This window comes from Oncorhynchus kisutch, linkage group LG22 (assembly GCF_002021735.2).
Source record: "Oncorhynchus kisutch isolate 150728-3 linkage group LG22, Okis_V2, whole genome shotgun sequence".
NCBI lineage: Eukaryota > Metazoa > Chordata > Actinopteri > Salmoniformes > Salmonidae > Oncorhynchus > Oncorhynchus kisutch.
Window position 1 is genome coordinate 29553656 of NC_034195.2, and position 12958 is coordinate 29566613.

General features: G+C 43.5%; 1 protein-coding gene across 4 annotated transcripts in view; it reads right to left on the reverse strand.

Annotated features, from left to right (window-relative positions):
* Positions 1–2574: 2574 nt before the first annotated feature.
* Positions 2575–12958, reverse strand: part of LOC109866954 (metabotropic glutamate receptor 3) — a 67616-nt gene continuing 57232 nt past the window's right edge. For all 4 annotated transcript variants that reach the window (XM_031802120.1, XM_031802122.1, XM_031802121.1 and 1 more), the window contains 7 exons: positions 10809–11051; positions 10408–10597; positions 8687–8996; positions 8350–8543; positions 8107–8239; positions 7677–7854; positions 2575–7533 (listed from right to left, as the gene is read on the reverse strand). In XM_031802120.1, the coding sequence (XP_031657980.1) occupies positions 7463–7533; positions 7677–7854; positions 8107–8239; positions 8350–8543; positions 8687–8996; positions 10408–10597; positions 10809–11051 (1319 nt within the window). In that variant the 3' untranslated portion in view covers positions 2575–7462. The remainder of the gene's footprint in view (positions 7534–7676; positions 7855–8106; positions 8240–8349; positions 8544–8686; positions 8997–10407; positions 10598–10808; positions 11052–12958) is intronic.

Genomic DNA, 12958 nt, shown 5'->3' on the forward strand with positions numbered 1-12958 from the left:
ATATCAGACCATATACCACGCGTATGACCAAAACATTATTATTACTGTTCTAATTATGTTGGAAACCAGTTTATAATATGAATAAGGGGTTTGTGGTATATGGCCAATATACCACGGCTTATGGCTGTAACCAGGCACTCCACATTGCGTTGTGCGTAAGAACAACCCTTAGACGTGGTATATTGGCCATATACCACATCCCACCAGGCCTTATTGCTTAATTATATAATATTAAATTCAACTTGATCATTTGTGTGTTCCTGCTCTCTCCTCAGAACATGCTGTATGTGTGGAATGAACCAAAACTGTGTAGAGCAGGGGTGTCCCTCCTGGAGAACAAGACCTGGCCGTGTAATAGCATGGACTTCTTGGTAAAGATGGGGGCGGCGATAGGAGTATTCACCGTCGCACTGCTCTTCATCACCTGCTACTTCTGGAAGAAGAACAAGAGGTAGGAACTGATTCAGTCCTTCACCCCATTAATTAATTCATACTTCTGGAAGAACAAGTACTGTAGGTTGACTTTTCTAAGTCTCCCCCTGTCTCTGATAGGCTGGAGTATAAATTCTCTAAGCTGGTGATGTCGTCCAATAAGGTGTGAACTGCCGGTGTTTGGACAGCTGTGATGGAGGGAGGGAGGGGTGGAGGACGAGGTAGTCTACTCCAAAAAAAATCATCACTGTTACGCAAACTCAAAGCCATCACATCTAGGGTAAAAACTACACAGAAATCCAACTACATTACCTACGTGTGTGCATTAATTTGCAAGTGCAGAATCTGTTTCTCTCTTGGTAATGCTAGATCACGGACTAACGTGTGTATCTGTCTATTTCATCCACAGGGAAACGGAGAAAGTTATGAAACTGAACAGTTGAACTACTCACAGTCAAACGGATTGGTGTTGGGGGTGAAGAAAGAGGAAAGAGAACAGGGAGAGAGACCAACCCCTCAGAGACTTTTTCAACAGATCACCCCTGTTGAGTGTTTGAAACCTTAACACATACATACTACAGGAGGTTGGTGGCACCTTAATGGGGGAGGAGGGGCTCGTGGTAAAGGTTGGAGTGGAATAGCATGAAATACATCAAACATGGTTTCCATGTGTTTGATGTCAGTCCATTCGCTCCGTTCCGGCCATTACTATGAGCTGTCCTCCCATTAGCAGCCTCCTGTGATACATACACACATGCAGAGTACACACACCCCCTGAGAGAACACACACCCATAATGCACGCGCACTGATACAAACACATGTGAAAGGACATTACACCCTTCTTTCATTATCTCTGGATTGTTGGTATATGGCTGGCATGATTTAAGAGGGTGTGTAGGGTGTGGTATATGGGTGATGTAATTTAAGAGGGTGTGTGTGGTGTGGTATATGGGTGATGTAATTTAAGACGGTGTGTATGGTGTGGTATATGGGTGGTGTAATTTAAGAGGGTGTGTATGGTGTGGTATATGAGTGATGTAATTTAAGAGGGTGTGTATGGTGTGGTATATGAGTGGTGTGTATGGTGTGGTGTGGTATATGGGTGGTGTAATTTAAGAGGGTGTGTATGGTGTGGTATATGGGTGATGTAATTATATAGGGTGTGTATGGTGTTGTATATGGGTGATTAAATTTAAGAGGGTGTGTATGGTGTGGTATATGGGTGATGTGATTTAAGACGGTGTGTATGGTGTAATTTAAGAGGGTGTGTATGGTGTGGTATATGGGTGATGTGATTTAAGACGGTGTGTATGGTGTAATTTAAGAGGGTGTGTATGGTGTGGTATATGGGTGATGTGATTTAAGACGGTGTGTATAGTGTGGTATATGGGTGGTGTAATTTAAGAGGGTGTGTATGGTGTGGTATATGGGTGATGTGATTTAAGACGGTGTGTATGGTGTGGTATATGGGTGGTGTGATTTAAGAGGGTGTGTATGGTGTGGTATATGGGTGATGTAATTTAAGACGGTGTGTATGGTGTGGTATATGGGTCGTGTAGAGTCTAAATGTGGGATGTTTTTGTGTTATTTTCCGTCACTCTGTTATCAGGTTGCTTTGGTGGCCATGTTGTTTTTAATTCAGGTGTTTTGCCATCTGAGACCAACTTCACACCAACCCTTAAACTCTTTCTTAATAATCTGGATATGAGGAAAGAAAGTGTTCCACGTGCCCTCTGAAAGGCTTGGTGGGATGTTCTTTCTGTCCAATCCTTTGAGATAGAAGTGCACACATAGCCCTAGATACCCGGCTGACTTACACACACACACACACACACCCTTTTACAGTCTCATCTCAGTCTGACCAGCACCGTCCGTGAGCAGTGACACATTTGATCTGTCTGGTTTGTTTTAGGGGGGCTGTGTAGGCTTTGGGTTACCATGGTGATGTTGAAGAGGGAGTGTCCCTCACCCTCTCCTAGTTCAGTCAGGCGTGGCGATGTTACATTATGCATATGATGATATGATTCTGACCTTCTTTCTGTTATTTCAAGTTAAATAAATTGTTTGTGTACACTTTGAATCTGTCCCTTCACTTCTAATGAAGGTCCTGCACACACAAGAAACAGCAAACAACACAGGCGTATCATTTGTTATGTTTTATTATGATGTCATCATGTCTTCATTATTGCACGCATCATGAGCTCTATTGCTTTGTGATTGGCCAGTCCAAAGAGGTCAGGGTTCACCTTGACTCCAGATTGTGGAGTAGGGTGAAATTGTCCCTAACCACTGATCTAGGGTCAGATACATTGTCATCCTCTAATGGTTACAGTTAGAATTGAGGATCTGATCCTAGATCTGTGCTTATAGGAGCAACTTCTACCTCGACTCTGGAATGTTCTGGCCTGTTCCTTTAACATCTGGGGAACACTGGTTAACTCCAGTTTAGAATACGCTGTGAAAGCGAACACATTTGTTAACATTATTAAAGACCCCTTTGGACATTCAAATTGACACTGATAATGGTAAAACACTGACTTAACATCACTGTTCTGTTGTACTGATCTACATTGCTAGTGAATGACCAGTCACTTTCATAGCCTATTATCATATGTACACATTACAATGCCTGTCATCTGTTGGTCAAGCTAAGTAGTAGTCTTTCAAAGGGAGTAGTTATATGCCTAATATCTCTCCCTCTCCATCTCCACAAGGCTCCAGTTGTGACAGCCCCATGTCCTTGGCTTGTATATGAGTCCGGCTCTGTTTCCGTGTGCTTGGCCTGTTGGAGTGGGCTCATAGAACCCTTCTTGGCATGATGTGTTGCAGTGGGCTCAGGATCTGTACAGAGCCTGTCTTAAGCTATCTTGGCTCAGACAAGTGCACCAGCAAAGTTTCACAAGATGAGAGAAGGGAGACTGGCGTGGGTGACAGAGAAAGATGGCGAGACAAAGGCTGGGAGTGAGATGGAGAGGTGGAATGTGGAGAGAAGGGTTGGCTGAGAGAGGGCGTTTTCCACCAAGTCCCGTCATTAGAGAGCCGGTGTAGTAAGATTGAATCCTACTACACCGGCTCTGACGCTCGTCGGATGTGGCAGGGCTTGAAAACTATTATGGACTACAAAGGGAAACCCAGACGCGAGCTGCCCAGTGACGCGAGCCTACCAGACAAGCTAAATGCCTTTTACTCTCGCTTCGAGGCAAGCAACACTGAAGCATGCACGAGAGCACCACTGTTCTGGATGAATGTGTGATAAAGCTCTCGGTAGCCGTTGTGAGCAAGACCTTTATTAAAGTCAACATTCACATAGCCAGATGGATTACCAGGACGTGTACTCAAAGCATGCGCGGACCAACTGGCAAGTGTCTTCACTGACATTTTCAACCTCTAAATGACTGAGTCTGTAATACCTACATGTTTCAAGCAGACCACCATAGTCCCTGTGCTCAAAGAAGAGAAGGTAACCTGCCTACATGATTACCGCCCCATAGCACACTACGTCGGTAGCCATGAAGTACTCTGAAAAGATTTGGTATGGGTCCCCAAATCCTCAAAGTTCTACAGCTGCACCATCAAGAGCATCCTGACCGGTTGAATCACTGCCTGGTATGGCAACTGCTTGGCATCTGACCATAAGGCACTACAGAGGGTAGTGCATACGGCCCAGTACATCACTGGGGCCAAGCTTCATGCAATCCTGGACCTATATAATAGGCAGTGTCAGAGACTCCAGTCACCCAAGTCACTGTTTTCTCTGTTACCGTACGGCAAGCGGGTACCGGAGCGCCAAGTCTACCCGCTGTATATAGCCTCATTATTGTTATGTTATTGTGTTTTTATTATTTTTTACTTTAGTTTATTTGGTAAATATTTTCTTAACTCTTCTTGAACTGCACTGTTGGTTAAGGGCTTGTAAGTAAGCATTTCATGGTAAATTCTACTGTGCACTTGTAGTCAGCGCATGTGACAAATAAAGTTTGATTTGAACTTGTGTGAATCAACATCCCCCACCTCTGTTCTTCATGCTTGACTCCCCCCAGCAGAGAGGGGTGTGGCCTCATTCTCCTGGACTCCACTTCCTTAATGTTTCACACTACGGAAAAGTGGGATGAAGGAAAGAAGATGAGGCGACCAGGATAGGAATCCATTTGAGATGCATGAAAAATAACTTCCTCCCACCTGATTTTATATACACAATGAGACCGGGGGAGGCTATAGTAACACCGGGAGTAGGATGACTTTAACCACAGACACTGCTCTAAGGTCAGTTTTACATCTTTACCCCTACTGGTTAAGGTTAGGATTGGTGGACTGTAAACGGATCCTAGATCTGTGCCTATAAGGACAGCCTCTACCTGGAGCATAAGCCTAGCAGACACACAGCGCATAGCGGTTAACAGAACATCACATGACTACAGGACACATTGACATGGGAGAACGCACTACCCATTGGTTTAAAGGATGCAGGGAAGATGTGTGTTCAACTAGACTTGTTTGCAGCAAAGACTTCTACAAACCGTGCTTGTGGAATGATTTCAAAGAATGTTTGTAAACGCTAAATGAAACATCAGTGACTGAGTTTACGATTGTGGCATTGCATCAACAATGTTTCTTTAATATTGACAGTTAAGACTTGGAAAGAGTCACTTTTAATGAACTACTTTGAGTTGTCACACTGATGCTAACGTTTAATGCGGAAATACCAGTTAGATAGAAACGTTGTTGTTGTACACACACGTCTGTTACTATGGCCATCAAGGTAAAGGGACCCTCCTATACAGTGGCTGTTCCATGGAATTAGAATGAGTAGAAGGAACATTCCAGTTCAAAGCCACAGTCAATATTGGGTGGACTGGCTGCCATATTGGGAAAGTTTAATACATATTTGATACTATTCTGCTATAATAAGAGCAAATGTGTGATTCAACATACTATATGAATTTGAGACTATGTCCGTCTGTTCCAGCCATTCTATTCCTATGGGCTAGTCAACACTCACAGAGCTTCATCCACAGTCAGTCCACAGTAGTGGGAATCCTACTGGAGTTACATAATACTGTCAACATTGTGCTGTTCCAACCATCAGTAATTATATATACAAATATACAGATACAACATACAAATGCATACTGACTGGGTTATTACAATGAGACCTACAAAAAAAGCACAAGAGTAGAAAGTCTGTGGGCTATTGCAGGTGAGGCTGTTGCAGCCACTACTCATACAGAACATCTGTTTTCAGACACCCCTAACACACGCACACTCCTATCACAACTCTAACACGCAAACCTCGCAGGCCACATTGTGTGCACGAGTGTTGCAAAATAAATGGACACATACAGTATATAATATTCAATCATTTCGTACGCACCGCTCACGCGCTTGAACGAGCGTCTGCATAGCCACACGCTAAAATAGAACTTGGTTCTATTTGAGACGCTCCACGGACTGCAAGTTCCCTCCTTATTGAATATCAGGAAGACACAGACCCACGTGGATGCTTGACAAACACAGGAGGAGAGATGAATTAAATATAACAAAACTAAGTAGGTTTTCATTTTTTATCTGTGGATTAATCGTCAAGAGTAGAGAAACAAGACTTTGTATGACTCCGGGTCAAAATGTTAGAAGACCATATGCATGTCAGGTAAAATATCAACCCAATGTGCATCTCCCAGGACTAACTAGCAGTCTCAACAGCTAGCTAGCTAAATGTTTCGACCTGCCTCCAAATTAATATAGTTGGTTTTGATATTTCAACCTGCGTGTCACGATCGCGTCTGGTGTGGATGTACAAAATCCACATGCATACGCACGCACGTGGCCGGTGTTGTCAGCATTACCTATCACAACCCTAACACACATACCTATCACAACCCTAACACACACAACACACTCCTATCACAACACACTCCTATCACAACCCTAACACACAACACACTCCTATCACAACCCTAACACACTCCTATCACAACCCTAACACACTCCTATCACAACCCTAACACACAACACACTCCTATCACAACCCTAACACACTCCTATCACAACCCTAACACACTCCTATCACAACCCTAACACACTCCTATCACAACACACTCCTATCACAACCCTAACACACAACACACTCCTATCACAACCCTAACACACTCCTATCACAACCCTAACACACTCCTATCACAACCCTAACACACTCCTATCACAACACACTCCTATCACAACCCTAACACACACAACACACTCCTATCACAACACACTCCTATCACAACCCTAACACACAACACACTCCTATCACAACCCTAACACACTCCTATCACAACCCTAACACACTCCTATCACAACCCTAACACACAACACACTCCTATCACAACCCTAACACACTCCTATCACAACCCTAACACACTCCTATCACAACCCTAACACACTCCTATCACAACCCTAACACACTCCTATCACAACCCTAACACACTCCTATCACAACCCTAACACACTCCTATCACAACCCTAACACACTCCTATCACAACCCCAACACACTCCTATCACAACCCTAACACACTCCTATCACAACCCTAACACACTCCTATCACAACCCTAACACACTCCTATCACAACCCTAACACACTCCTATCACAACCCTAACACACTCCTATCACAACCCTAACACAGTTATAAATAAGTTAACACACTCCTATCACAACCCTAACACACTCCTATCACAACCCCAACACACTCCTATCACAACCCTAACACAGTTATAAATAAGTTAACACAGCCTTTTAACAAAGCTATCAAAAACAAAGCATTCAAAAAATCCTCCTACAAATTTTCTCTTGTTCTTTTGTATGTCTACAACAATGTTGATTCCATGATATGTACAGCACTAGAAAATTATTTAATCATAATGCACACTTTCTACAGACGTGAAATGGTACTGTGCTAGTCCACGTGGTGGGAGAGGGGACAGGGGGGCACAATGTGTGCCTATTGACTAAGTCTCTGGGGGGTGGGGATAGAGAGGTGAGTGGGTGGGGTCACAGAGAGGAAGTGGTGGAGTCAACAATTTCTCTCCCATTACACACAGTCGGTACATACTGGGCACTCACTGATGTGTGTGAGAGAGAGAGAGAGAGAGAGAGAGAGAAAAATGGGAAGAAAAAAGATTAAAGAATTTAGTTCAATTATAACTCGGCAATATAAACAAACCATGCACAGTGGTCAGTGTCTATGACCGTAACTGAACCATACCGTGTGAAGCGCATGTGGTGGCAGGACCACTGACACTGAAGCGATTGATATTGAGGCGGAGACTGGTGACGTTCTTCTGTGGTTGGAACATGATGATGTGGACCTTGGGAGCGAACATACAGCCCAACACCACGAAACCACTGAGACTGACAGAGATACACATGGTGGTGGTCTGGACCTGTAGAGGGAGACAGATCGCATGGTAACTCCATTGGAACAGAGGAGCAGAGGAAGGAAGGAAGGATTATTTTTGTGGACATATGCATGAACACACACAAAAGCACACATGCGCGTGATCCTGCTTCACACACACCCTATCTGACTAATCACAAAGTCAGATTAATGAGACCACAGGAGCGGTTTATTTTTTCCACAGCCTAGGGCTGTGTGTGTGTGTGTGTGTGTGTGTGTGTGTGTACCATGCTCTCACCCTGTAGTCACTGGATGTGACGTAGAATATGGGCAGGAAGGCTAGCCAGATGATACAGGTTGTGTACATGGTAAATCCTATGAACTTAGCCTCATTGAAGTTCTCTGGACACTTCCTGGTCTTGAAGGCGTACCTAGATCAGATAAAGGACACGAAAAGAAAGACTAAATAATCCTTCAAGTCAAAAGCAATAAACAGAATAATACATCTTGAGAAGTACACACACACACACACACCACCTACACGGTACACAGGATGACCAGGAGCACGTCATATACTAGTGACAGCAGCATGCTGGAGTCACGGACGTTACACTTCAGGATCACTGTCTGCCGTCGCTCCGGTAACGTAAACCTCCTGGTACCAGGAACCTCCAGCAGCAACCACACTGACACCATCACTAACTGGACCGATATCAGACTGAGACAGATAAACACCTGGGGAGGGGAGGGCAAGGGGGAAGGGGACACCATCAGACAGAGGAACACCATCATCATCTGAACTATAACTTCCCTCCCTACCTTCCTCCCCTCTCCTTCCCTCTATCCCTGTTTGATTGACAGCTAGGACGACCTCTGACCTGAGAGGTGGGGCTTATGAAGCGAGGCCTTGTGGTCCCGCCCCCGTCCTTTACCCCGCTGAAGATCCGGGCGATTCGATTGGTCTTAGTGAGCAGGGCTGAGTAGCAGACAGCGAATGAGGTGCTTAGGCCGAGGCGTCGCATGGCGCAGATAGTAGGAGAGGGCTTGGCCAGGAAGAGGAAGGTGAGAGAGTAGGACATGAAGACACCCAGCAGCAGGATGTAACACAACTCTCTGCCTGACGCCTTCACCAGGGGCGTGTTGTTGTGTCTCACAAACACCCAGAACACCAGAGATGTACAGAGGAACCTGCAGAGGGAGAGTAAATCAGTTTCAGTTGATTTTATTGAATCCCCTAATTCGACTAGAGTTTGTACTAGGCCTAAACAAAAGCCTGTACTTTACACCTATGCCTTTTGTATGTCTTTGATCGGGTTCAAGTCCGGGCTCTGGCTGGGCCACTCAAGGCCATTCAGAGACTTGTCCTGAAGCCACTCCTGCGGTGTGTTGGCTGTGTGCTTAGGGTCGTTATCCTGTTGGTAGTTGAACCTTCACCCCAGTCTGAGGTCCTTAGCGCTCTGGAGCAGTTTTCGTCAAGGATCTCTCTGTAATTTACCCCGCGTCCATCTTTCCCTCAATCCTGACTAGTCTCCCAGTCCCTGCTGCTGAAAACCACCCCCAGAACATGATGCGCCTACCACCATGCTTCACCGTAGGGATGGTGCCAGGTTTCTTCCAGACATGAGGCTTGGCATTTATTTTATTTTTTTGTGAATTTCACCCTTTTTCGTGGGATCTAATTGTTAGTAGTTATTATCTTGTCTCATCGCAACGACTCCCGTACGGCTCGGGAGAGATGAAGGTCGAAAGTTATGCGTCCTCCGAAACACAACCCAACCAAGCCGCACTGCTTCTTAACACAGCACGCATCCAACCCGGAAGCCAGCCGCACCAATGTGTCGGAGGAAACACCGTGCACCTGGCGACCTTGGTTAGCATGTACTGCGCTGGGCCCGCCACAGGAGTTGCTGGTGTACTTGGAAAAAATTCAATCTTGGTTTCATCAGACCAGAGAAGGGCTGGCCAAGGCCCTTCTCCCCCAATTGCTCAGTTTGGACAGCTCCAGGAATAGTCTTGGTGGTTCCAAACTTCTTCCATTTAAGAATGATGGAGGCCACTGTGTTCTTTGGGACCTTCAATGCTGAAGAATTTTTTTGGTACCCTTCCCCAGATCTGTGCCTCGACACAATCCTGTCTCAGAACTCTACAGACAATTCCTTTAACCTCATGGCTTGGTTTTTGCTCTGACATGCACTGTCAGCTGTGGGAACTTATATAGACAGGTGTGTGCTTTTCCAAATCATGTCCAATCAATTGAATTTACCACAGGTGGTTTTCCAATCAAGTTGTAGAAATATCTCAAGGATGATCAATGGAAACAGGATGCACCTGAGCTCAATTTCAAGTCTCATAACAAAGGGTCTGAACACTTACGTAAATCAGGCATGTTTTATAAATTTGCAAAAGGTTCGAAAAACGGGTTTTTCGCTTTGTCATTATGGGGTATTGTGTGTAGATTGATGGTGATACAAATATATATATATATTTTTTCGAATAAGGCTGTAACTTAACCAAATGTGTAAAAGGGAAGGGGTCTGAATGCACTATATATATACCAACTGGTGATACTTATCCCTCTTCCTCTCCTCTAAAGTCTCACCCGACAATGGCGATGCTGATGGGTCCGATGGCCCAGGCGTCCTCCCACATGATGTAGTCCTCGGGCAGGTCATAGCAGAAAGTGAGGTCTTCACTGGGCCACTGGCCGGGGGCGCAGGGCGAACAGGTGAACTCATCAGCTAGGTACTCATGAGCCTCACATGCAGTACAGATCCAACAACAGTACTCTCCTACAAGATACAGGTATAAAACATATACATTAACTTAGGCAGAGTTTATGTTAGAAAAGGAAACTAGGTTGTTTACATGAACGCCAGCTGCTAAAATCGTTTCATTCTCCAAAACAAATTACATGGAAACTTCTGTTAGTGCTCACTAGATCGCAGTGAGCAGCCTGCTCAAAGCCCTATGTGTGTGTGTGTGTGTGTGTCTGTTCCTCACCAGCCTGCATCTTCTTCATCTCATTGCGGGCACATGGGTCACTGCACTGGGATGGGGGCACCACCTCCCTTGGCCAGCGAATCAGGTCACTGCTCAGGCTCAGAGTCTCCGCCCACTCGCCGATGGGCACGTAGCCATAGCGATCAGCGTTGCGCTGGTAACTGAAGATGTTGTAACGTCCCATCCCGTCGCCATAGGGATCAAACTTCACCACAGTCTCACTGCCGAGAGGAGAGAAGGGAGCTGAGAGGGAGATAAGGATAAGGGGAAAGAGAAAGAGACAGCGAGAAAGAGAGAGGAGGGGTGGAAGGGTGAAAGAGAATGGTAGGGTATGAGAGGAGAGAGATCGGGAGAGAAGATAAGACACAGAATGGAACTAGTGTCAGGATTTCAATTTCATTTGAAGTCGATTTGAACAAAGCAGTGTCACAGAGGAGTGTAATGAATTCCAAGACATAAATTACATACAAAGCCAGTCGAAGTGACAAAGTGAGAATGTAGCAAGTGTATCTAGTGGTTTAAACGTGTGTTACAGCATCTCACTGAGGTCAATATACTGTACACAGCAACATAACTGCAGAGAGTAAGAGAGTGTTACACCAGTGTTAACTAACCTGGTTTGACTCCTTGGGGAGCTAACACAAGTCTTCAGGTTTCAGGAAAGGTTACTCATCTCCTCACTACAAGATGAAACATGAGTGTTTACCCCTCTGAGGTAGGCTTAAACATAGCTGAGACTGTGTTATATATAGACCCTGTGTTATATATAGACCCTGTGTTTTATATAGACCCTGTGTTTTATATAGACCCTGTGTTATATATAGACCCTGTGTTATATATAGACCCTGTGTTTTATTTAGACCCTGTGTTTTATATAGACCCTGTGTTACATATAGACCCTGTGTTTTATATAGACCCTGTGTTTTATATAGACCCTGTGTTTTATATAGACCCTGTGTTATATATAGATCCTGTGTTATATATAGATCTTGTGTTACATATAGACCCTGTGTTTTATATAGACCCTGCGTTTTATATAGACCCTGTGTTTTATATAGACCCTGTGTTTTATATAGACCCTGTGTTTTATATAGACACTGTGTTAAATATAGACCCTGTGTTTTATATAGACCCTGTGTTTTATATAGACCCTGTGTTATATATAGACCCTGTGTTTTATATAGACACTGTGTTATATATAGACCGTGTTTTATATAGACCCTGTGTTTTATATAGACACTGTGTTTTATATAGACCCTGTGTTTTATATAGACACTGTGTTTTATATAGACACTGTGTTAAATATAGACCCTGTGTTTTATATAGACCCTGTGTTTTATATAGACCCTGTGTTTTATATAGACCCTGCGTTTTATATAGACCCTGTGTTTTATATAGACCCTGTGTTTTATATAGACACTGTGTTTTATATAGACACTGTGTTAAATATAGACCCTGTGTTTTATATAGACCCTGTGTTTTATATAGACCCTGTGTTTTATATAGACACTGTGTTTTATATAGACACTGTGTTAAATATAGACCCTGTGTTTTATATAGACACTGTGTTTTATATAGACCCTGTGTTTTATATAGACCCTGTGTTTTATATAGACACTGTGTTTTATATAGACACTGTGTTAAATATAGACCCTGTGTTTTATATAGACACTGTGTTAAATATAGACCCTGTGTTTTATATAGACACTGTGTTTTATATAGACCCTGTGTTTTATATAGACACTGTGTTTTATAAAGACACTGTGTTATATATAGACCCTGTGTTATATATAGATCCTGTGTTTTATATAGACACTGTGTTATATATAGATCCTGTGTTCTATATAGACACTTTGTTATATATAGATCCTGTGTTTTATATAGACCCTGTGTTATATATAGATCCTGTGTTATATATAGATCTTGTGTTATATATAGACACTGTGTTTTATAGACACTGTGTTAAATATAGACCCTGTGTTTTATATAGACCCTGTGTTATATATAGACCCTGTGTTTTATATAGACACTGTGTTTTATAGACCCTGTGTTTTATATAGACACTGTGTTATATATAGATCCTGTGTTTTATATAGACCGTGTTTTTTATATAGACCGTGTTATATATAGACACTGTGTTTTATAGACAC